Below are 27,478 nucleotides of genomic sequence, written 5' to 3'. Positions count from 1 at the left end.
CAGCAAGTGTGCTGCACACATCCTCACTATCACCAATACCTTGTTTAGGCAGGGTGACAAGTTCAAGGGTTCGTTGCAACACTCATCGTTTGTCATTCGTGGCTCAGACCACTGCGACACTGATCATCGGCTCATTAGAGCCAAACTCTCACATCATGTTGCCCCAAAATGGCAAAGTCTCCAGAAGATTTTAACACTAAGCGTCTGTAGGATCCAGCGGTAGCACATGCTTTCAGAGAGCAGCTCGAACATGGGCTGATAAACAAACCAACAACAAACAACCCAAATCCTGGTGCCGAATGGCACATGATGAATATGCTGCTTTAACAACACTGGCACAACAACCCACAGTCTCAGGTCAAAGCTGATACCTTCCACAAGAAAAAAGTGGTGGCCCAGAGCAAACTTCATAATCTAAATAAATGGTTAAAAATGAAGCATAGGAAATGCAAAAACTTGGAGATCAGCACAAGATGCACGAATTTTACAATTCCACTAAAACATTTTATGGGCCAATCACTCATGGTGCAGCCCCCTCCGCTCATCCGACGTTAGCTCTTTAAATGAAGAGAAAGAAGGCCTTCAGTACTGGAACGAGCAATACAATTTGCTGCTCAACCGAAACACTGATGTGGATGTCCTGACTACCCAGCAGATCCCTCAGCATCCAGAGCTGACCCACCTCAGCTATCCTCCATCCCCGGATGAGGTTGCTACTGCCATCAAACAGATGAAAAATAACAAAGCCTCAGGGCCTGATAGAATCCCAGCCAAGGTGTATAATGCAAGACCTTTGCCTACCAGCCGTCTCCACTCTCTCCTGGAGAATATATGGGAAAAGGAGGAAATCCCTAAGCTCTTAAAGATGCCTACATCATCAATATTTATAAGAATAAGGGAAACCGGTCAGATTGGCCACAGGATCTACAGCTGCTGTCCGTAGCTGGCAAAATTATTGCCAGAGTCCTCCTAAACAGACTTCGTTATGAGGCAGAAAACTTCCTCTCAGAATCTCAATGTGGCTTTAGACCATGGCACCACTAACATGGTCTGTGGTGCCCACCAGATACAGGAAAAATGCAGAGAACAGCGTCTTGACCTGTATGGCCTTCATTAACCTTACCAAGGCCAACTCTGTCAACAGGGAAGCCCTTTTGGTTACCCACCAAAATTCATTGCCATTGTGAGGCAACTTCATGATGGCATGAATGGCAATGTCCTGTACAATAGCACCCAGTCTGAGTTATTTCCCTTGCAAACAGGGGTAAAACAAGGGTGTGTACTGGCACCAACTCTCTTTTCCACTTTCTTGGCTGCCTTCCTTACTTATGCCAGTGCCAATTTAGGGGCGGGTGGACATCCAGTACCGGATGAAGTATATTTTCAACATAAAACGACTCCAGGCAGGAACAAAAGGTGTTGGCAGCTTCCATTACTGAATTTCAGTATGCAGAATGACCTCACCCTGAATACCATCACAGGTGCATATGCACACTTTGGCCTTGAGGTAAGACATTCTCTTTCAGCCTACCTCTGATGCAACCACACCTACACCATCTATCCAGCTAAATGATACTACCCTCTCTAATGTTACCCACTTTCAGTATCTAGGCTCCCACCTGTCCACCACCGTGGACATCGATAAAGAGATTCAACATCAAATCAGATGTGCATCTCAAGCCTTTGGCAGACTCCAGACCCGTGTCTTCAGCTGCCGCCGCCCCTCCCGCACTAGATGTAGCCATCCACATGTGCAACATCTGTGGACGTCCATGCCAGTCCCATATCAGCCTCTTTAGTCATGTCAGAGCTCACCAACAAAGGTGACATCCTTAATAACTCATATCATTGTATCATAGCTGGATGACTGTCATACTCGATTCCAAGTGACAGCAAAGTAATGTACAAAATGGTGCAAAAGTCCATCAAATATATTAGTTGACCTTCAAATTATTAACTCAAAATTCATGTTCTGGACAAAACTTGCCTTGTAGGTCTATCCCTATAAGAGCCCCAAAACATATACCAAAAAATTCCTTGAGATAAAATTTTTTCTCACATTAGCCGGAAGCTATCATTTCAAAAAACCTTTTAACAAATTATAATTCACCTTGAGTCTGAACAACTACTTCCTGGACTGCAGTTGTTTAGACTCAAGGTGAAGGAACTGTGCAGTGGTGGCCTGTGCCAGCTGATCAACTGTCTTTGTTTGGTATCTGTGTATTAATCCTTTACACACATAATTAAAACTATTTATTGCCTCTCTAAGAAAAAAATATTTAGATATAGTTAATGGTGTTTTTACATTACATGTGACACAGCCTGAAGTTAAAGAAGAGTTGTAAACTATTGTACAGTAAAAACCTGCCTTAAGAATGTTGTTACAGTAAGAGTTTAAAATTGTCAATTATTGTACAGCAATAACCTATTCAGATGTTATTCACGATGATTTAAATGTTCAAATTGTATTGGGAACATAAGGCTACCCCTGGTTTAAGGCAAAATTTTCTCAGCTTCAAAAGTAAATTTTCTCTATCTCTCTGGTGATTGGGTGGATTGGGTGTGTCGAGGGGGGGGGTGCCTTGGGGGCACAGTAGCCTAGGATAATTTAATACAAAATTACGGTACAGTAAACCCTCAATAACTCGACACATATGGGGCTCTGGCCTTGCCGAGTTATCCCAAATTCTGATGTATCAAGGCACTTCCCCCTCCTACAAAAATACAACAATAAAAAATTATCGACCCATATATGTGCTTATGTAATTATTAAATGTAAAAAAGTAACACTTACCAACACTGCAGGCAAAGAATGAAACATCATGGTAGGTAACACAGAGGCATGGTAGGAGACACAGAGGCATGGTAGGAGACACAGAGGCATGGTAGGAGACACAGAGGTATGGTGACACAGCGGTATAGTAGGTGACACAGAGGCATGGTAGGTGACAGAGGTATGGTAGTGACACAGGGATGGTAGTGACACAGAGGTATGGTAGGTGACACAGATGCATGGTAGGTGACACAGATGCATGGTAGGTGACACAGTTGCATGGTAGGTGACACAGGTAGTGACACAGATGCATGGTAGACACAGAGGTAGGTGACACAGATGCATGGTGACACAGTTGCATGGTAGGTGACACAGGTATAGACACAGAGGTATGGTAGTGACACAGAGGCATGGTAGGTGACACAGAGGCATGGTAGGTGACACAGGTATGGTAGTGACACAGAGGTATGGTACACAGATGCATGTGGGCAGAGGTATGGTAGGGATGGTGGACACAGAGGTATGGTATGTGACACAGATGCACACAGGAGGTGACACAGATGCATGGTAGGTGACACAGATGCATGGTGACAGAGGTATGGTAGTGACACAGAGGTACACAGAGGCATGGTAGGTGACACAGATGCATGGTGGGTGACAGAGGTATGGTAGTGACACAGAGGTGTGGTAGTGACACAGATGCATGGTAGGACAGAGGTATGGTAGTACAGAGGCATGGTAGGTGACAGATGCATGGTAGGGAGACACAGAGGCATGGTAGGTGAACAGATGCATGGTAGGTGACAGAGGTATGGTAGTGACACAGAGGTATGGTAGTGACACAGATGCATGGTAGGTACAGAGGTATGGTAGTGACACAGAGGCATGGTAGGTGACACAGATGCATGGGGTGACAGGTATGGTAGTGACACAGAGGCACGGGGTGACAGGGGCATGGGAGACACAGAGGCATGGTAGGTGACAGGAGGTGACACAGAGGCATGGTGACAGAGGTATGGTAGTGACACAGAGGTATGGAGACACAGAGGCATGGTGGACACAGAGGTATGGTAGTGATACAGAGGTATGGTAGGACACAGAGGTATGGGGTGACACAGAGGCATGGTAGACAGAGGTATGGTAGTGACACAGAGGTATGGTAGGGACACAGAGGTATGGTAGTGACACAGAGGTATGGTAGTGACACAGATGCATGGTAGGTGAGGAAGTAGTGACACAGAGGTATGCTAGGGTACACAGAGGCATGGTAAGGACAGAGGTATGGTAGTGACACAGAGGTATGGTAGTGACACTGTAGGTGACACAGATGCATGGTGGTGACACAGAGGTATGAGAGTGACACAGAGGTATGTAAAGACACAGGTATGGAGACACAGGATGTATGGTGTGACACAGATGCATGGTAGGTGACATGTATACAGAGGTATAGGTGACACAGAGGCATGGGACACAGGAGGCATGGTAGTGACACAGAGGCATGGTGACACAGAGGTATGGTAGTGACACAGAGGCATGGTGACAGAGGTATGGTATTACAGAGGCATGGTAGGTGACACAGAGTGTTGTAGACAGAGGCATGGTAGTGACACAGAGGCATGGTAGTGACACAGAGGTATGGTAGTGACACAGAGGTATGGTATGTGACACAGAGGCATGGTGTGACAGAGGTATGGTAGTGACACAGAGGTATGGTAGTGACACAGGTATGGTAGATGACACAGAGGCATGGTAGGTGACAGAGGTATGGTAGTGACACAGAGGTATGGTAGTGACACAGAGGTATGGTAGTGACACAGAGGTATAGTAGTGACACAGAGGTATGGTAGTGACACAGAGGCATGGTAGGGTGACATGATGCATGGTAGGTGACAGAGGTATGGTAGGTGACACAGAGGCATGGTAGGGTGACAGAGGCATGGTAGTGACACAGAGGTATGGTGAGGACACAGAGGCATGGTAGGTAACACAGAGGCATGGTAGTGACACAGAGGTATGGTAGGGTGACACAGAGGCATGGTAGGTGACACAGAGGCATGGTAGGTGACACAGAGGCATGGTAGGTGACACAGTTGCATGGCACGTGACACAGGTATGGTAGTGACACAGAGGTATGGTAGGTGACACAGAGGCATGGTAGGTGACACAGAGGTATGGTAGTGACACAGAGGTATGGTAGTGACACAGAGGTATGGTAGGTGACACAGAGGCATGGTAGGTGACAGAGGTATGTAGTGACACAGAGGTGTAGTGACACAGAGGTATGGTAGTGACACAGAGGTATGGTAGTGACACAGATGCATGGTAGGTGACAGAGGTATGGTAGTGACAAAGAGGTATGGTAGTGACACAGAGGCATGGGAGGTAACACAGAGGCATGGTAGGTGACACAGAGGCATGGTAGGTGACACAGAGGCATGGTAGGTGACACAGTTGCATGGCACGTGACACAGGTGGTAGGTGACACAGAGGTATGGTAGTGACACAGAGGCATGGTAGTGACACAGAGGTATGGTAGTGACACAGAGGTATGGTAGGTGACACAGAGGCATGGTAGGTGACACAGAGGCATGGTAGGTGACACAGAGGTATGGTAGGTGACACAGAGGCATGGTAGGTGACACAGAGGCATGGTAGGTAACACAGAGGCATGGTAGGTGACACAGAGGTATGGTAGTGACACAGAGGCATGGTAGTGACACAGAGGTATGGTAGACACAGAGGTATGGTGACACGAGGTATGGTAGTGACACAGAGGTGGTAGGTAACACAGATGCATGGTAGGTGACACAGTTGCATGGTACGTGACACAGGTATGGTAGTGACACAGAGGCATGGTAGGTGACACAGAGGTATATAGGTGACAGAGGTATGGTAGGTGACACAGATGCATGGTAGGTGACAGAGGTATGGTAGTGACACAGGCATGGTAGGTGACAGAGGTATGGTAGGTGACACAGATGCATGGTAGGTGACAGAGGTATGGTAGTGACACAGAGGCATGGTAGGTGACACAGAGGCATGGTAGGAGACACAGAGGCATGGTAGGTGATGCAGGTGGCCAGTTATGCCGAGATTTCCCAGATAATTTTATATATCTCGTCATTTCCCGAGTTATACTAATACACCCCGAGACCATGTCCATGCCGAGTTATCGAGGGTTTACTGTATTGTAATGGTATTTTGACAACTTTCATTGTTTTATTAAAAGCAACAACAAATGCAGCGGCTAGGCTGGTGAGTTGTAAACATAGTTATAGCTCACCATCTACACACTCACACATTCACTGCTCACACATATATCTATGCTCTTCATTTATCTTATTTTATAGTTTTATATTAAATTTTCTTTATTTCGAAGCCACATAGTTTATATACAGTAGCATAATTTTAAAGAAGTCCGTTTCTGAGAGCTGCACCAGGAGTCAGCTGGCTGAAATGAAAATCAGCTGTGGCCGGTGAGAGATGTTAATGCATGGTGCCATTGTTACATGTAATGAAACAATAAAAGTTGTGGAAAAATCATTTTGATCCTTTAATGTGACTTAGGAAAAAAAAAAAAAAAATACACACACACACACACAGGTTGTACCTTAGTCCGGCATTCTGTGGTCCGGAACTCTGGTCCGAACGATTTTAGTTTGTCCAATAGGTAGATAGGCAGTTTTTTTTTTTTACTTATCTGAATTATTATTATTATTACAGGAGTATTAAATTTTTGCCCCTCAGGCCCCAATGTGGGTTCAGTGACCTATGCCCGGGTGGGCTAATCCCCTTAAAAAAAAAGCCGCGGGAAATTAAGGTTTGTTTACATCCGGCAGTTCGGCTGCTCTCTCTCTCTCTGCTTGTCTATACAGAGTACAACATTTAACCCTTCAATATATATGAGCAGTAAATAAGTGTTGCTTTCATATTCTTATGTGGAGTAATGACGATATATTTTCACATGTGCACACTTACATACGAGCAGTCTCACTTTTTTTTTTACCATTAATGGTTAGCTACTTATATTGTTCCATTTATTAACATTAAATAACATTACAGGTACTTCAAGCAACCATATTCATTTTTTTACATTAATTTTACTACAGCTAAACTCAGGGTCTTATTTTCTTCAGTTTTATATGTAGAACCAATCAGTCACTGGTTTTGTAAGCTTTAACATAAACAATGCCGGCAGCCGTCTCGTCTCCTCTAATATTCCACGTATTATTAATAAATTGTATTGTTAATTTTGCACACACGTACATTGATTCAATAAAAACAAATTCAGAAACATTAATTAAAATATATATGAACAGTAAATAAGTGTTGCTTTCAAATTCTTATGTAAAGTGATGACGATATGTTTTCACATGTGCGCATGCGCACTTACATATGCGATCTCTCTTTTTCTTTACCATTATCGTTAGCTACTTCTATTGTTCCATTTATTAACATTAAATAACATTACTTAAAACAACCATATTAATTTTACTACAGCTACAACCAAGGTCTTATTTTCTTCAGTTTTATATGTAGAACCAGTCAGTCACTGGTTTTGTAATCAACGAAAACAATGCTGTGTCATTTCCTCGCATGTTTTAATATTCTACATATTATTAATGAATTCTATTGCTCATTTTGCACACATAAACATTAATTCAATAAAAAAGACATTCAGTAATAAACAACAATGAATCTTTTGTACATAAGAGAAATGACGCTGTTTACACGATTATGCACGTCGTCTGCACGTTGGCGGGCCGTTCAAACCCGTCGAAATTCAAGTTTCCACCGTCAAAATTTTTATTTATTTATTTTTTTGTGTGTTCCAATAAAATACATTAAGAATTAAAAACTCGCGAAATTTGAGAAGCTACTATGCGACATTTAACCCTTCAATATGTCTTCAAAGAGACCATGACGCAGAGAAAGTGGTGCTAGTGCTTCCAGGCATAAGCACAAGTCACTATCTATCCAGGAAAAGGGTGAATTTCCATGGTCCGGCAATTTCCATGGTCCGGCACCGGTCAATTGAACCCAGAGGGTCCCGCGTTAAGTGAAATCCGCGTTAAGTGAACAACAGAACATATGGGATTAATTCCAATAGAGACTGGCCCGACCCCCAAACTCCACTTTTTAGCGACACACAACTATGTTCTAGTAAAAATAACATCTTAATTTTATGATGGTACATGCACACAATTAATACTTAAGAGAAATAGAGAAATACAGTCGCCAAATTAATGTCCATTCAAATAATGGACTCAACTCCCTCCACCTGTTCTCACACTACACTCCTGGCTCTTCCCTCTCTGAGAAATTTTTGGGGGAAAACCACTAGATTTTAATAAATAATACCTCAAACTAAAGTAAGGATAATATAATTGACATTGCTGGATTCCTTGTAAGACCAGGAATATTTTGAATATAAATGTCATATATTTTGCACAAAAGATAACATATTTACTCAGAGTAAACATTATATCTAAAATTTGTATGTCTAATGCAAAATCTATGATGTTTATATTCAAAATGATCATCAAATTGTAAGAATTCCAGCAATGTAAATTATATTCTGGCCGGGTAATTTGTATGAATTTTATGAGCTAAAACAAATATCTTCAGTTAATAAAAAAAAAAATATTCTTCACACTGTGCCAGATGGTCGGTCGGTCCCTCCCTCCCCCCCCACCCCCCACCAACCCTCCCTACCAGATGTGTGGGAAAACCAGAATATTTACCTTTTTAGTAATAAATAATACCTCAAACTAAAGTTAGGATAATATAATTGACATTGCTGGATTCCTTGTAAGACCAGAAATATTTTGAATATAAATGTCATATATTTTGCACAAAAGATAACATATTTACTCAGAGTAAACAAAATACTTAAAGTAGATCTAAAATTTGTATGTCTAATGCAAAATCTATGATGTTTATATTCAAAATGATCATCAAATTGTAAGAATTCCAGCAATGTAAATTATATTCTGGCCGGGTAATTTGTATGAATTTTATGAGCTAAAACAAATATCTTCAGTTAATAAAAAAATATATATTCTTCACACACTATCTGTCAATCAAAGTACCCCACTGTAGTGATGGGTTGTCAGACCACAGCTTACATCTCAGAAACAGTCCAGACTTGACCCGACATTAGGGGGGTCAAGTGTAAGGGCTGTCCCTTGCGGCTGCTCAAGGGTGTTACAAATCAACTAGCTCCCCTTCCCATGTCACACGGCCCCAACAAACATGTAAGAAGGCACCGGCCGACTCTCTCCCAATATACACAATAACCTACACCGCAGAAGAAGTCCAAACCTGACCTCACATTAGCCAGGTCAAATGTAACCCTCGAGCTCAAGTCAAGGGGCCACAAATCAACCAGGGCCTCTCATGTCACACGGCCCCATCTGAAGATTTCTCCAGAATATACAACTTATTGTCTCTGAAAAAGTCCAGACCTGACCCTACATTAGCGAGGGCAAATGTAAGGAGACCCTTCGCCGCCCCCCCGATCAGCTCAACCTGACGGCTCGCCTCCCAATATATAGGACGTCCTAGTCCTCCCTCCCCAGAGAGAGACAGAGAGAGAGTGTGTCTTGTAACCAAGAAGGGCCAGCTACCACGTCCCCAGTCCTGCTCGAGAGAAGTCAGGGGCCGGAGGCAAGCCGCCTCCGGTCGCCTCCGGTCGGGAGCGAGTTGCCCTCGACACACCGGTGCCCAGCTAAGCAGTCTCCCATAGAGACAACCCAGGACCACCTGCTAGGCCTCCCCTAGGTCACGTGAGTTTTTGTCAGAGCTTTCCATGGGATGAGTTACTTACGTGGGAAGTGTATTCATTTCATGTTCGTGTCCGAGAATCAGTGTCTAGTAACGTAATATGATGTCCTAGTAACGTAAATATAATGTCCTAGTAACTTCAATAGAAGGTGTTATTAATGTGTCCATGTCATGTTCGTAATTAATAAAGAGTTGTAACGAAGCGGTGTTTGAGAAGTCGCCCTTAAGACGTAATAGATGTGTATTGACATATAAGATACGATAAGTGTAAATATCTATCACGGCCACGCTACCAAAGTCTTCCTCTCTTTTATACTCTTATACTATCAATATTCTACCTATATGTAATCTTCTTCTTGTGAGATTTGTCTCATTACATTCCACCTTGCCTCCCCACTCTTCCAATGCGCCAGATGGTCGGCTCGGTCCCTCCCTACTAGAGAAGCTTTGGGAGAAAATAGTATATTTACATTTTTAGTAATAAATAATAACTCAGACTAAAGTTAGGATAATATAATTGACATTTCTGGATTCCTTGCAGGTCAGGGAATATTTTGAATGTAAACTTCATATATTTTGCACAAAGGATAAAATATTGCTTTGTGTAAACCAAATTATTACATTAGATCTAAAATTTTATGTCTAATGCAAAATCCATGATGTTTATATTCAAAATGATCATCATATTGTAAGAATTCCAGCAATGTAAATTATATTCTGGTCGGGTAATTTGTATGAATTTTATGAGCTAAATAAAAAAAAAATTATACTTCACGCGTATATGAGTAGATGCATTGCAGAAGTGAAAGTCCGGTTCTGGCAGGTACTCTGCCAAATGTAAATCGCGAAGGAAACTGTAAAACTAATATATATATATATATATATATATATATATATATATATATATATATATATATATATATATATATATATATATATATATATATATATATATATATATATATATATTTCATTAGCCCAATAAAGCACGCGGACTTCTACATACAATCAACACCTCAACCCGCCAGGATTCGAACCCATGGACCACAAGCCTATGACTGTGACCGGGGAACGCTAACCGCTGGACCACCAGGATACTAAAAGCAGTCCTAGACTTTGTTATATTTCACACAAGGCCTGTTCAACGAGCTTATGGCACCGTGAACCTCTAATGGGGACCACCCGTATCACTTAGGTGGTCAGAGTAACGTTTTACCAAATCCGGCTTCGAAACACGAGGATCCATATATATTTCATTAGCCCAATAAAGCACGCGGACTTCTACATACAATCAACACCTCAACCCGCCAGGATTCGAACCCACGGCCCACAAGCGGTAAGGTTGCGCAGTGGATGTCTCTGTTATGCTCTTCCTTCGTTATAATATAGCGTGTCCACCCGGCGGGGAGGGAGGGAGAAGGACAACCCGACCTAGCCGTCAGTTTCATCCTCAAAAGCACATTATAGCGTGCATCCATTGTTCTGTAAATGGCTTCGCTGGACCACTTGCTTGAGAAGAAACCTTGCCTTACCTGTGAATTTAGCACTCAGTCAAAAGATATCACATTCCCTAAGACTCTTGAAGTGAGTGAAGATCATTCGAATTTGGAAAGAACAAATCCGTGATCTGTAAGCGCATGGGTCGCGAATCTACGATTATTTTATTAAGAGATGCAGCCAAAGATCCAAAACACGCAAAGAATCACAAAGATGCAAGTGCTTCATGAATCAAATATTTACCAGAACTTAAGTGCTGCTCAAAAATTTGAAAAATTTTGCTTTTAATTTGAAATTGCCCGGTTGGTCGGTAGCGGCCTTAACATGGCGGTGAACCAGCGATCCGTTCAAAATACGCCCGTGAGCAGTGCATAACCAGTGTCATGTAAGATAAATACCAGAAACAAAACCCTTCAATACTTCCTCTGGTTGGCTGCACGGGTTGAAAGAAAAACCAGTCTTAACATTGGTATGGTGAAAAGTGAAATTCTTGGTGACAGGTAATGGCGGCTAAAGATTTTCTCCCGTTCTTCGTTGAGGTTCATGGAGAAAAAGAACAGTACCTGACGACCAGGTGTTCAACATGGACGAATCGGTCTGTTTGGAAAAAGCTGCCTACCAAGACCTTACGTTGTCAGTCTGCCAGCAAGACCGGGGCGGAAGTTGCAGAAGGCGCGCCGTCCTGTTTACCACCAATGCCTCCGGTACCTGTAAACTCAAGTTATAGGTGACCCACACACAGCCATAAACGCTGCCTGCAGGAAGGCATTGGTTTGGTGAATTAATGTCACTGGCTGACTCAAGTAGTACGTGGATAGTCTCCTGCTCTGTCTCTCCTGGTTTGTTATTTCAATTTGTTTCCTAGCGTGAAAAGCCTCACGAACATAGAATGTTCAACATTCTGTTAACCATGACCTTTACCAGGTTTTCATACTTACTTGTGGATCGTCACCCCCAGCATAAAAAGTGAATTATTTCCTTCACTCCATACTAAAGTCCGTCATCCAGCCCTTTTGGGCTGGAGTTTAGTACTTCTGCATGCACATATACTCTACAAAGAAGTTTAGCTCTAAACGACTGTACCAACACCAAGGATGAGTTCGCGTAAGCGGTAGCACCGATAAGCGAGAAACCAAAAAAGCCAGCGAAAAGACGAGGACATGGAACAACAGGTGGTGAATCAAGAAATTCTCGTCAAACAGTTTTGAAAAAATTTAATCAAAACAAGCTGTTAGACTTCTTGGTGGAGCATGGGATCCAGCTGTCTGTGGCTCACGATTAATCACGCATGGAGGCATATGTTGCGTGTTATCTGGTGAAATGAGTCCTTTTGTGACTGGTGAGGTTCAGTCTGTTACAGTAACATTGGACCTTGCAAGAAAGCTGTGCACAATCATTACAATAAGGTTACTCGAAGACCACCAGCGAAGACATCCTGGAGGTGATCAAGAGGTCAAAACGACTGCCGCGCAGGATGTTTGGGAAGATGATTACGTCAGTGAAGGCAGGTGGTGTGTCAACCCCAGAAGAACACAAAGTTAGCATAGTAATGTTAGAGTGCATCGGTGTGCAGATAAATTGAAGCTCTTCTTCCAACAACCATGATGATGACCCGCTATAAGAGTCTTCCATACCCGGCTGGTGCAGGCTACCGAACGTACCTCAAAATTGCCAACTTGATACTTATAACACTAACCCGTCAAGCATTGCGGGACTGTACGCCCATAACCCCACAGCCAGCCAGAGCCAGTGATAGTGACAGTGAAAGGTGACTTTGAGGGATTTGTCCAGGGAGGCCCTAGCGACTATGGCGGATAGTGATGGTGATTCACCTAGTGATGGTGATTCACATGAGGGCAATAATCTGCACTCTGCCTCAAAACAGCCTCCATCCCCACGTATGCCGACCCACTTATCTTTAATACGTGAGTGTTAAACCTAACCTTTATTTTTTTCCCTACTTCAACCTCTTCTATATTAATTGTGTGTGCATATGGCATACCATCATAAAGTTAAGATAATATTTTTACTACAAACATATTTGTCGTCAAAAGTGGAGTTTGGGGTTGGGCCATTCTATTGGAATTAATCCCATATGTTCTGTTGTTCACTACGGTTTTCACTTTCATGCAGTTCAATTGACTGCGTAAATCGAATTACTGTGTGTTGTGTGTGTGTGTGAACTTTCACTTCACGGATTTTTTTTCACATCTGTGGTGAGTGTCCGCTCGAGCGCTATTTTTAGATTCCCTACCCAACACTGCTGCCTGTTTTAGCTCATAAAATTCACAAATTACCCCAGAATATATTTACATTGCTGGAATTCTTATAATTGAGGATTCATTTGAATAAACATCATATATTTTGCATTAGACATACAAATTTTAGATAAAATTTTTCTCAGAGTAACTATGTTATCTTTGTGCAAAATATATGACATTTATATTCAAAATATTCCTGGTCTTAAGAATCCAGCAATGTCAATTATATTATCCTAACTTTAGTTTGGTATTTATTAAAATTTAGTGGTCATCCCACACATCTCCTTAGGGACGGTTGGTGGGGAGGAACCCGACCGACCATCTGTTACCGGAAGAAATTATTTTTTTATTAACTGAAGATATTTGTTTTAGCTCATAAAATTCATACAAATTACCTGGTCTGAATATAATTTACATTGCTGGAATTCTTATAATTTGATGATCATTTTGATATAAACATCATATATTTTGCATTAGACATACAATTTAGATAAAATTTTTCTCAAATTAACTATGTTATCTTTAGTACAAAATATATGACATTTATATTCAAAATATTCCTGGTCTTACAAGGATCCAGCAATGTCAATTATATTATCTAACTTTAATCTGAGGTATTATTTAATACTAAATGTTAAAACCCTGGAAGGAGGATTGGTGGGGGGTGGGGGGAGGTTGGGACTGACGCCCGGTTGAAGAGGGAGCAAGGTGGGGGTACTTTGATTGACAGATAGTGTCGTGAAGGTTATTTTTTTTATTAACTGAAGATATTTGTTTTAGCTCATAAAATTAATACAAATTACCGGTCAGAATATAATTTACATTGCTGGAATTCTTATAATTTAGTGATTTTTGAATATAAACATCATATATTTTGCATTAAACATACAAATTTTGGTAAAATTTTCTCTAAGTAACTATGTTATCTTTTTAAAATATATGACATTTATATTCAAAATATTCTGTCTTATAAGAATCCAATGTCAATTGTATTATCTAACTAGTTTGAGGATATTATTTATTAAAATGTAGTGGTTTTTAAAATTTCTCTGAGAGGGAAAGAGCGGCAGTGTAGTGTGAGAGGGAGAGTTGAGTCCATTATTTGAATGGACATTAACTAGCGACTGTATTTCTCTTCTCTTAAGTATTAATTTGCCATCATAAAATTAAGATGTTATTTTACTACAACATAGGTATGTGCCTTCAAAAAGTGGAGTTTGGAGGTCGGGCCGTTTCTATTGGAATTAATCCCATATGTTTGTTGTTCATATAGCAGATTCCATAGCAGGACCCTCTGGGTTCAATTGACGCGTTAAGTGAGGTACAACTGTTTTTATATATATATATATATATATATATATATATATATATATATATATATATATATATATATATATATATATATATATATATATATATATATATATATATATATATATATATATATATATATATATATATATATATATATATATATATATATATATATACTGTATACAGTCATGTCGTTAACATCCGACAACAACGTCTCGATCGCGATATACGTCTGCGTTCCAAAAAAACGTGACACCTGCTGGACCACCACTCCACGACCCCCTGACGGAGACACGATGATCCTCCCCATACTGGTCAGATATTATGTGTTAAAGGAATATGCTTCCTTACTTAGGCTTTTTTAAGCATTTGCCTACAGGTGAAATGTTAACCTACATCTATTGAAGATAAAATCTTTCACATACAAATTGACAATAACACATTTGCTGTAATCAGAAATATCTAGTTGTCTCAACAATTGCAATTGGGGTTGCAATTTCAAATTTTGTGACATTACTAAAAATAGTAAAGTTTCTGGTGCACTCTAAGATTAAGAGAGAAAACGGAGGACTCAGGCATCCTGATGTGAGAGAAAACGGATTCGTATGACGGGGGACCAAATAAAAAACCTAGCCATGCCTATATGTGTTTATGATATTTACCATAACATTATATATATATTTAGTGGGTCCAAGTGGTCGTAAAATGGGAAACTTGGGGTTGGGTGCCTGGAATCAATTAGAATAAATCCCATAGGTTTCTGTACTTTTGGACAACGTCCATTTCGGTTAACATCACGTTTCCAAGAACGTATCTAGGACGTTAACCGGCACATGACTGTACAGGTAAAGGAAACTACTGTCTCTAGAATGAATGGCTCCCTGTCCCAGCCACGAAAATGCCAGCAACTTTAAAACTACCCACAGACATTCTTGGGTACATCCAGGGTGTCATCCGCGAATAACCGAGAACCGCGAAGTAAAAATCCGCACACTTGGGGGGCCCCTTGTATACAGTATTTTCACTATTTCTAAGCCACATTAGAGTATTGTAATATTTTTACCACAAGTTATATCGTTTTATTACTTGTAATAATGGCAACATGACATCTCATTGGCCACCTCATCCCCAGTTTCCCCCCTTCCCAGTGAGTCAAGCTATTGCTGAATCGAATTTTACCAATGTTAAGTGAGAGAGGGTGCCGACAAAATTTTTACCGCTAAAGCGAATTAAAGTTATGTGAATTAACACTAAATGAGGGACATCTGAATCATGTAAAGTAATCACTGAAAGTACAGGCAGTTCCCAAATTACAAACAGGTTACATTCCTGAACCCTGCTTGTAAGTAGGAACATTGTAAATTTCATAGTTTAGGTTAAGTTAAAGCAGAACCCTGCATATACAAAACAATAACAATATCCCATAACAAATAATATACCGTATATCACGGCCTATAAGACGAGATTTGAACATTAAAAAAATCTGCCCAAAGTTAGGGGGTCGTCTAAACCACCAAGTTTAAAATTCTTACCTCTTAAATATTGTGGTTTAGTGTGTCAAGAGTGGTGATGAAAACATCGTAAGCCACTCACAAGGTCTTACCACTAATTATTTTATACTGAAACTTACGTTTGGCAAGCTGGATTCAAATTAAGATTACCGGTATATTAAAATAATAAAAATGTATTATAAACCTGTCTAACATACCGTAAAAGAGATTTATACCCCTATAATAAACACAGCTATCATCACACACCCCTCCCCACGCCCCCCCCCCCCATTTGCCAGTGAGGAGCCGTGGAGGGGGTCAGTAATGCATACCGGTATCGGTATATTTACTCATAATAATATTTATCTCCTATAAATAATTGATTTAAATTTTATTTTTTTACAAAGAATATTCAGTAAATGAGTGCATTAATTCTTGAAACTATCGACGGTTAATTACAGACGCTCAAGTGACGTCACTAGTGTTTACACTACACCAGCTGGTAATATTTGATGCCATTACTTGAAGTGAATTGGCCTTATTTTAAGTAACTAACTATAAATAAATACAAAAATTAAAAAAAAGATCAAAACTGAGAAATAATATACTGTATGTATGTTGTGTTGTCAAAGTAAGAGGAACAATTGTGTAAGTACGTAATATTTTTTCACTCAAATCCTAATGAAACACTACTGGAGAACATTCCTTTGTCGCAAAACAGTTTATAAATTAAAGAAAATAATTACAGTGTGTTTAATATATTACAGTATATTATAAATAAATAAATAAAACAAATAATTCGGTAAATCTATTTAAAGTAAATGGAAAATAAGCAAACATGTTATTTACCAAGACCCTTCCGTCTGGCTCAGGGTGAGATGTAGGGGAGATAAAGAAGGCTATTTATAGCCCATCAGAAGTGACCAGTACCCTAATGCACCATAAATAATTCATTGAACATTCATTTTTTGTACATAGTATATTCAGTATATATATATATATATATATATATATATATATATTTGTGTAATAAATGTATGTAGTAAGTACATACTGGTAACCTTTTTCACTCAAATCCTAATGAAACACCACAATTAGAATACGTTGGTTGCTGTTGAACCACATGTTGTATAAATAGTCACACCACCGAGACGAGGGAACACTCCCAACACGCTTCAGTGACGTCACTAGTGTTTACACTACACCAGCGGGTATAATTTGATGACATTACTTGAAGTGAATTGGCCTTATTTTAAAAAATCAAGGATGGTTGGTAAAGGACTACTGAGTCAGTGGGTAAGTGTCACATTTGGGGTACTGGTCTTATACAGCAAATAGAGCTCAAAAGCTACTTTTTAAATGGAAATTTGGGGGGGGCGTCTTATGCACCCCGCCGCCTTATAGGCCGTGATATACGGTACAGGGTAAATACTTTAATTAAGTGATGCTAAACGATGTAGAATAATGAAAGTATGTAATGTGAAAAATGGTATGTTTGTTACAGATGTTTGTGATGAATATTTTGGGATCCCATTCGTTACTGTAAAATTCTCCACAACAAATGTCACCAGTCAGCTGTGAGATGGCTATGCACTTTACCACTGTTACATGTAATGAAACTAAAAAGTTGTGAAATCATTTCAATACTCTAATGTGATCTTAAAAATAAAGAAATATAATATTAAACTAAAAAGAAAAAAATGAGGTGGCATGGGTTTATACATGTGGAGGCAGTGAGTGTTTTTCAAAAATACACCTGGTGACATGGCTTGATAGGCCTATTTCAGCTTAAACACGTGCACCTCTCATGTACAGTAGTTATAACAACTACAGGTACGTCTCGATTTACACAAGGGTAACGTTCTTGAAGAGGTCGTGTAAATCAAATTTCGTGCAAAAAAAAAACAGTGAGTGAGAGAGGCGTCTGAGGCAAGACGGGAGTGTGCATCAGCCCCGTTTATACAACCCTTCTTTGCACCACTTGTACACTCAGGCAAATCACACTTATGTTCAGCTTATTCTATACACCTTCTGCTCCAGGGTTAAGGACAACCTTGGCTTCTTAGAGGCATTTTCTGGATTTTTTACCGAGTGTTAATTTGAAAACGGGCAAAAAAAAAAACACGCGTAAAACGATAGGTACCTGTATCTGTCCATACTTTGTAAGAGACAATATGAGACCATAGACGATAAATATTGGTATATGAGGGCTGTCACTAGTAACACGTAAAATTTTGGAGCATATCGACCTCCACCTGCAGAGATAGTTGTTTTAGCTACTGTACCTTTGATAACTAATTTATTCTCTTCAACACTGATTGTCAAGCTAAGTTTAGTTAAATTTAAGTTCAATTCAAAACAAATATTTTCTATTAAAATGCCAGTATGGTTTGTTGCCATTGTGTTGCTAGCCCAGCCACCTGCATCTTCCAATGTGACATCATGGTATACACACAGCACGGCGCACACGTGTCTGGCTGAACTGTTGCCCTCTCTCGGCATCACTCGGGGTGATTTGAGAGTGGAAGGAGATATTTTTTGTACATGAAATATATGCTACTGTGTTTTATGATGTGCCATGAATCATTTTTATTGTTTATTTAATCAGTTTTGTTAATTTTTGGCATATGCAAAACACAAAATAAGGAAGGAATGGAACCTATTCTCATTTACTCTATAATCTATCTCTGACAACTAAATTTCCAAGAACAAAGTGGAATTCAAGTATATATTTTCTTTCTATCATACGGAAACACCTTTAAGTATGATTTTATTATATTTTAAGTTCATATACAATACAGTGCAGGTAGGGCTCTTCATTTAAGGGTACGGTTCATAAAAAAATCTATGTAATAATCAGAGAATTTATGTAGCCACATTTCCTAAATCCTATTACAGTAAGTCATCGTTTAACATTGCCTCCGACAACGTTGTTTTGTTATACCGTCACTACTCTTTAGATACCCATCATTCGGGCAACGTCCCGCCGATTTGGTATAAGATCGTCACAGACTACAGGTACTCTGTACAGCGCATGACTCTTTCTCACCCAGTCAGAGCGGGAGGAGCCACCCTCCGGGTCTCAGTGACTCGCCACCCTCCTCCTCTCCCGCCTTCCTCTTCTCCACTACCCACCACACACTCGCTCCACCTCCGCCCATCAATGAGTACAATACAAAGTTATTTAGTGTATTTATCTTTTTGGATGTATAATATATACTATTTTCTATAAAAATTCCATTGAATTTATGTATATGTAATGTATTTTATGGGGCAAAGGGAGGCTGGGGAACATAACGCCCGTATTTTATCTATTTCTTATGGGGAAAATTGATTGTTAACGTCGTGGTTTTCAGAAACAGAACCACGACGTTAAGCGAGGACTTACTGTACTCTCAACACATAATAAATTCCTTTCGCACATTGGAGTAGGGCTGGAACCTATTCCCATTTAAATCTAACTCTGACAATGAAATTTCCAAGAACAAAATGGATTTCATAAAGATACCAGTATCCACTTCATTGGCAGACATAACTGTACAAGTACAGTATCCCCCCATTTACGATCTCCATATCTACAATTTTTAGCTTGAACAATGGTGATGTATTAAGACCACCTTCCTATTTACTACCAAAAAAATTTCACATGAACGATGGTCACCGTCTGGCTAAAACTGCTGATGTGCAGAATAAGAAATTCATCTCTCGCTGCACTTGTCAGCTGTGGTCTACCCCCATATAGTCACCCAGTGTACTACAGTACCAAGCTTTGTTCCATGGTGATTGCACATGCTCGTGATTGTGTAGCTCAACAATTATTGGTGAGTATCGGTGTTGTTACTTATCATCAGTGTTTTTTCCTTACAGCGAGAGGACATCACTAACGTTCACTTTGTACTTTGTTTCGGTGAATGTGAAGTGATTTTTCCTTTTTTTGTGTGACTAAGTGTTTTGCGTCTGTTGTTGTGAACATGAAGTGAGCAGTGTCGGCAGCTATCATTGTTTTTATGTTATCATCGTTCACTCTGTTTTTGAGGCAAGTGCTGTCATTCTATTTTTGTGACTGCAAATTGAGCAGTGTAACTTTGAAAATGTTTAGGAATGCCAAGGCACCCAAGAAAACTACTATGTCTCTGGAGGTGGAGCTTGACATTGTGAAGCTGTGTGAAAATCAGAGTGACGTCTCCACTCCACCTTCAAGAGTCCCCTGAACCTCGAAAGGGTCATGTGATTACGACCAGGCTTGTTGTTAATGATGTGGTGAGTGTTGTTTAATTGTGTTTTATAAATATTAATATTGTAAAAATTTGATTTTTGGTGATACATGTGGGTGTCAGACTGACTTGGAACGCATCCCATTGAACCCCATGTTATAATGAACTTGATTTACGATATTTCGACTTGTGAAGGTTTTTCAGGAACATAGCCCCATTGTAAGTCTGAAGATACCTGTATTCAATTCGGGGAATTCCCCTTCATCAAAAGTGGTCTGCATGCTTTATTCTGTTATATGGAATGATTAGTGCACTGTACATTTCTTGTTATGTTAATAAGGAAATACACCATTTAAGCATTGTTTGGAGAATTTGGGGGGACTTTGGTCCCTATCCCCTTATTTTGTATTGAATTATACAGTACAATACTAAAAATATCTTTATATCACAAGTATTTACTTTACGAATGTTTTCAGTTCCTATCTCATGAAATAATCAGCGGCTACAGTCTAAAAATTTAAAAATCGTTAGAACCTATAATATAATTCATAACTTAAGATTCTTGACGTACTTGTTCAAAAGCTGTGTGATCAAAATAGTCTATACGACCGCTCCAATATCCAAAGTGACTCTCAAAGCCTCTGTATGTGGGAGTGTAAGTCTTCTTGAAGAAGCCCAGATGCCATTTTCCAACGTGATGATTAATATAACCCAAGGAAGTCAAGTGCTTGGGTAGAAGGGTTTCTGTTGGGGCTAATCCATATGGATGTGGTCCACCTATGGTTGAATGTTGCAGCCCTTTCATGGAAATAACAAATCAATTCCATCAGTTTAATGTATCTTATGCTCATTTAAAAATCAAAATTATCTTTAAATTAACACATAAACTGCAGCCCAATACTAAAGCTAGTAACATCTGCAACAGTATGCAGAATGTTCCCCGAACAGTATTTGTGAAGTTTGGTCCCTGGCACCATCATCAATCCATCTGCATATGTTAGTGGGAGTTATAAAAACTATCTGTGGAGACTCATACAGGTATACTGTATAAACTAACGACCTGAGACTTATGGAGTTAATGATTATCACAAAAAGAATATAATATGCCTATGGAGATATTGACCTTTGACCTTTTTTCACCAAAATCAACAGCATTGTGCATATATCTAGGGGAGCAAACTTGATAAAACTTGGAGAAGTACAATGTAATGCTATCAACAGAAATGAAGGACTTATCTAGAAATACCATTTTACCAGTAGTATAGATCAAGTTACAAGCATCCCCCCAGATTACAGAAGGGTCCCGTTCTTGAAAAGTTTTCCGTAACGCGAAGCCATTTTTACCATATACTGTACTGTACTTCCATTATAAAAGTTGAGATGCTCTCCTACAGAAATTTTTTGAGCCCCCAAAAACGTGACACAAGCATATATGAATGAAATCAGATGGTTTTAACCACATACAATAAATCAATCATGATGTAACATGATAATAAATGAACAAAACACTAAAATTTTACTTACCAGAAATAATGTTATTTTTAATCAATTAAAAAAATAATATGGGGGTCCCTGCATATCATTGTACAGCATGTGCATTCCTGAAAGATGTGAATTCAAACGATATGACACAACCATGTACCACGTGGCTGCTGTACTTATGACTCACACTTCGAAGAGTCAATGGGACTTATGGACAGGTTTGTTCACATCTTTAAGAGTTTGTAAGTTTAATGTTCAAAGCAGAGGAGCACTTGTACTTGTATTTCTACATTTAATAAAGCATGTGACATGTCTTGTGTACAAGTATTTTTCAGAATCTATCTCCCATTTTCTCAGATAAAATGTATTGCAATAATGCAGTTTTATAATAAAATGTAAATTTGCAGAACCGTTCTCAGGTAATTATGTAATTCCACTGTACTGTATACAGGCAATTACTGCTAGAGGTGGGGTTAGGGACCTCAAAAAGCCATCGATATTACCCCCTGGGTTTCATTCGTGCTATAATCAGCATACTCCCTCCTCCCCACACGGGTATACAGGCATCCCCCGCGTTACAGAAGCCCGGGTTATGAAATTTCGCTCTTACGGAATTTGTAAATTATGACCAATGATTTCGCGATACGGCCAGTAAATCCGCCCTTACGGAAATTGTGGTAAATTTTAACAATTTAAAAAAAATCACTACCGTATATCTCGGCCTATAAGGCGTCGGGGTGCATAAGACGGCCCCCCCAAATTTCCATTTAAAAAGTAGCTTTTGAGCTCTATTCGCTGTATAAGATCAGTACCCCAAATGTTAATTTAACCACTGACCAGTAGTCTCTTTACAACCATCCTTGGTTTTTAGTAATAGGCCAATTCACTTCAAGTAATGTCATCAAATGTTACCGTGGTGTGTAGTGTAAACATAGTGGCGTCACTGAAGCTGTCTGTTATTTACGGTAACTGAACTAAGTCTGTGTCGGGTAAAATTTTACTTACTTGAAATATATATATATATATATATATATATATATATATATATATATATATATATATATATATATATATATATATATATATATATATATATATATATATATATATATATATATATATATATATATATATATATATATTTTTATCTGCCATATCTCAGTTGCTCTGGAAGATGTCTTGAATAAAAGATCTTAAGCGGTCTGTTGTTTTTTTCCAGTGTGATTTTATCAAGATTTCATCTTATCCACGAAATATATATATATATATATATACACACACACACACACACACACACACACGCCACACACGGCCACAGCCACACACACGTCACGCCACGGCCACGACATGTACATACACAAGAGTTACCACATCCTTGACCAATCATGGTCAAGACGCACCTGGCGCCCTCGAGCAGCCAGGTCAACTGTTAAGGTGGCCTATACCAACCCCCTCCCCTGAACCACTTCTCCCACCGAGTATCACCAGGTTCTCGCCAGAAGTTACAATTTCATTTGGGAAAGGAATGAGAACCAGTGTTAAACAGAGGTGGTCAGCCTTGAGTCAGTGAGAACAACTCAACAGTAAAAGTCGATCTGCTAACCCTTCACACAGTGAGAGGTCCCAGGTACCCAGTGATAACGCCCCGAGACCCAACAACCGGGCGATGTGTTAATCCGGGTTTATTTATAGGGAAGGCTCTGGGGCCAGACCTCACTTACAGTAACAATCATCTGTGAGGGAATTACTACACCACGCGGAAGTCCTCATAACACCATCTGTGAGGGAATTTCACTACACCACGTGAAGCCCCCTCATAACACCATCTGTGAGGGAGTTACTACACCACGCCAAGTCCTCATACACCATCTGTGAGGGAGTTACTTACACCACGGATGCCCCTCATAACACCATCTGTGAGGGGAATTACTACACCACGACAGGCCCCTCATAACACCACATCTGTGAGGGAATTAATACACCACGCCAGGCCCCTCATAACACCATCTGTGAGGAATTACTACAGACCACGCCAGGTCCCTCATAACACTATCTATGTAGGGAACTATTTACACCACGTGAGGCCCCCCTCTATAACACCATCTGTGAGGGAATAATACAAGTGAGGCCCTCATAACACCATCTGGAGGGAATTACTACACCACATCAGTTCCCTCCTAACAACTATCTGGGAGAGGTTACTAAACAGGGCGCATTGCATGAGTATGTTTGTCTCTTTCTGCTCTCAGCCTGGGCTTACATGGAGTTTTTTGAGTCTAGACACACCCAATATAGTGGACTTATTCCTCCATGGTATAGATATGTAGATTGATGTTCTTTGTCTTGGGCCCAAAAAATATGACCCATTGAATTTTATAGATGTTTATCAATATGAATAACCTTTGTATCACATTCAAAATTGAAAGAGGAAATAATGAATCCTCCATTTCTTGATATGCTTATCATGAGAATGGCCAAAACTATAAATTTACATAAAGAAAGTTCAATACAGGTGCAGACAGTTTCATTCACTTTTATCTAATCACCTTGAGTCTACCAAAAACGTTTATTTCTGTTATGTTTCAAGATGTTCATGATTTGTGACTCTGAATTTACTGACGATGAATTGAACACATCTGCTCTATTGCACATAAACTTGGGTACCCTTCTGTGTTTCAAGTTGATCGCTATTTTGCAAGGGTTGTAATTCTTTCATCTCCCCAAACCAGACAAGTTCCTAAGAATTTACAATATTTTTGACTTGCCCTATCAGAATGAATTTGTCCCGTTAGTTCGGTCCTCAAGCTTCTAAAGTTAATGTTGTTTTCAAGTATGACTCAACCATTACCAAATATGTTAATAAGGAATAGCCCAAGTTTGAATGTAAATGAAGTGTTTATTGTATTCTATATAGCAAAATGTAATTGTGACTATGTAGGGTCAGACAGAAAAACACTGCAGTTCAGAATCAAAACAATACAAGTATAATATCAGAACTGCATCTGAAAGCAGTGCCTTGTTTGTTCATGTTAGGGTTAATAATCACCCCATTGCTTGGGAAAAAGCTTAGAAGTATTCAAATCATCTTGTGTCACAGAAAGACTTTGTTGAAGCTAGTTTGATTTAGATTAAGGAAATAAAATCAACAAACTTAGTGATGGTCAGTTCAAACTGATAATATGTTACATAAATTTTTTGTCAGTGGCCCAAGGTTAAAAATGCTTTGAAAACCTTTGATCTAGATGTATGATAGTTATTTTGTGGGTCCCTTTTTCTGACCTGACTTGGCTAGTCACGCCACCAACTTTTCTTAAGCTCTCACGTTGTTAGTGTGGGGATTAGTGGATGTCATCATTTTGACCTGACCTCATGTTTTTAGGTCACCCCGTATATTTAAGCCTCTCTCTGTCCATGTAATCCACGTTTCTGAAGATGTCTTGAATAAAGACTAAAGCTAAGGTACCTGTTTCCATTTCCGCAGTATTTTATCAAGATATACAGTTGTACCCCACTTAACCGCCAATTGAACCCAGAGGGTCCTGCTAGTGAAACCAAGATGAACAACAGAACATATGGGATTAATTCCACAGAAACCGCCCACCCCCAAACTCCACTTTTGAAGGCACATACCTAGTAGTAAAAATAACATCTTATTTTATGATACATGCACAATAATTACAGAGAATACAGTTAATGTCCATTCAAATAATGGACTCAACTCTCCTCACACTACACAGCCCGGTTAACAGATGGCCGTCCTCCCTCCCCACCCCCACCAACCGTCCCAAGGAGATGTGATAACCTCAAACTAAAGTTAGGAAAATATAATTGACATTGCTGGATTCCTTGTAAGACCAGGAATATTTTGAATATAAATGTCATATATTTTGCACAAAAGATACCATAGTTACCTAGAGAAAAATTTTTATCTAAAAATTGTAAGTTTAAAGCAAAATATATGATGTTTATATTCAAATGATCACCAAATTATAAGAATTCCAGCAATGTAAATTATATTCTGACCGGTAATTTATGAATTTTATGAGCTAAACAAATATCTTCAAAGTAAAAAAAAATAATTCTTCACAGGGTAACAGATGGTCGGTCGGTCCCTCCTCCCCCAACCCCACCAACCGTCCCAAGGATGTGTGATAACCACTAAATTTTAATAAATAATACCTCAAACAAGTTAGGATAATATAATTGACATTGCTGGATTCCTTGTAAGACCAGGAATATTTTGAATAAATGTCATATATTTTGCACAAAAGATACCATAGTTACCTGAGAAAAATTTTATCTAAATATTGTAAGTTTAAAGCAAAATATATGATGTTTATATTCAAAATGATCACCAAATTATAAGAATTCCAGCAATGTAAATTATATTTCTGGCCTGTTATTTGTATGAATTTTATGAGCTAAACAGGCATGGCGGTGGGCAAATCTAAAATAGCGCCCTCGACACTCACCGAGTATATGTAAAAATCCCATGGAAACATGGCAACACAGATAAGTAAAACACGGCGATACCGCTGGGTAAAATCATATATATATATATATATATATATATATATATATATATATATATATATATATATATATATATATATATATATATATATATATATATATATATATATATATATATATATATATATATATATATATATATATATATATATATATATATATACAACAAAATAGTTTTGCTATAACGCCGATAATTGTGTTCTTGTAAAATATCGTGTTATAGAAAATCGCTAATAGAAATAACAGGGCTTTATGGAGAAAATAGGGTTAGGTGCAGATTACTCGAAATCGAAAAAATTTAGTAGTTAGCCTAACACAAAGGATAGCACAGTTTAAATAAATGTTACATTCATATCTAATAATGAAATCATACAGTAAATGTAACACTTTACTTGATGGGGGAGAAGGGTGATTTTGAGGTTGATAAAATCGAGCTTCTCTTCAAGTGTTATATCCTTTCTTTTACGATCATCACCGGGAATTCTATCACCAGAACGCTTCTTGTTGATATTCTTCTTTACTATATTCACAGTTAATACAGTACCACAAAATTGGAGAAATAGTAAGCAAAAATCGCGTTATAGCAAACAAGCGTTCGCGTTATACAAATATCGTTCCTAATTCATAAATCGCGTTAGAGGAAATTCGCGTTATCAAAACACGCGTTATAGCAGAAATCACTGTATGTAAAAAAAATAAATGTTAAATGAATTATTTATGGTGCATTAGAGTACTGGTCACTTCAGACACAAAGGCGGGCTATAAATAGCCTTCTTTATCTCCCCTCCATCTCACCCTGAGCCAGAGGGAAGGGGTGGTGGTAAATAACATTTGTTTGCTTATTTTCCATTTACTTGAAATAGATTTACCGAATTATTTGTTTATTTATTTAAAAGTCATTTACTGAATATTCTATGCAAAAAATAAATTTTAATTAATTATTTATAGGAGATACCGTAAATATATGGTATTACTGGCCACTTCAGACACAAAGACGGGATAAAAATAGCCCATCTCCCCCTCTTCTTACTGCTGCCACTGGGAAGCGTCTTGGTAATTAAATTTGATGTTTATTTTCATTGTCTAATTTATCATGTATCAAAGTAATATTACTAGAAATTGTGTAGG

At 39.0% G+C, this 27,478-nt stretch overlaps 1 protein-coding gene across 1 annotated transcript in view; it reads right to left on the bottom strand.

Annotated features, from left to right (window-relative positions):
* The window catches only part of LOC121870395 (arylsulfatase B-like), a gene marked incomplete at its 5' end in the record, with an annotated part of 90,814 nt that extends 69,681 nt beyond the window's left edge, over positions 1 to 21,133 (bottom strand). Inside the window, 1 exon segment of the mRNA XM_042372220.1 lies at positions 20,907 to 21,133. Within this exon segment, the coding sequence (XP_042228154.1) occupies positions 20,907 to 21,133 (227 nt within the window).
* Between the last annotated feature and the right edge of the window lie 6,345 nt (positions 21,134 to 27,478).

Source organism: Homarus americanus, unplaced genomic scaffold (genome assembly GCF_018991925.1).
Source record: "Homarus americanus isolate GMGI-L3 unplaced genomic scaffold, GMGI_Hamer_2.0 scaffold40856, whole genome shotgun sequence".
Classification (NCBI taxonomy): Eukaryota; Metazoa; Arthropoda; class Malacostraca; order Decapoda; family Nephropidae; genus Homarus; species Homarus americanus.
This window is presented reverse-complemented; position numbering and strand designations above follow the sequence as displayed.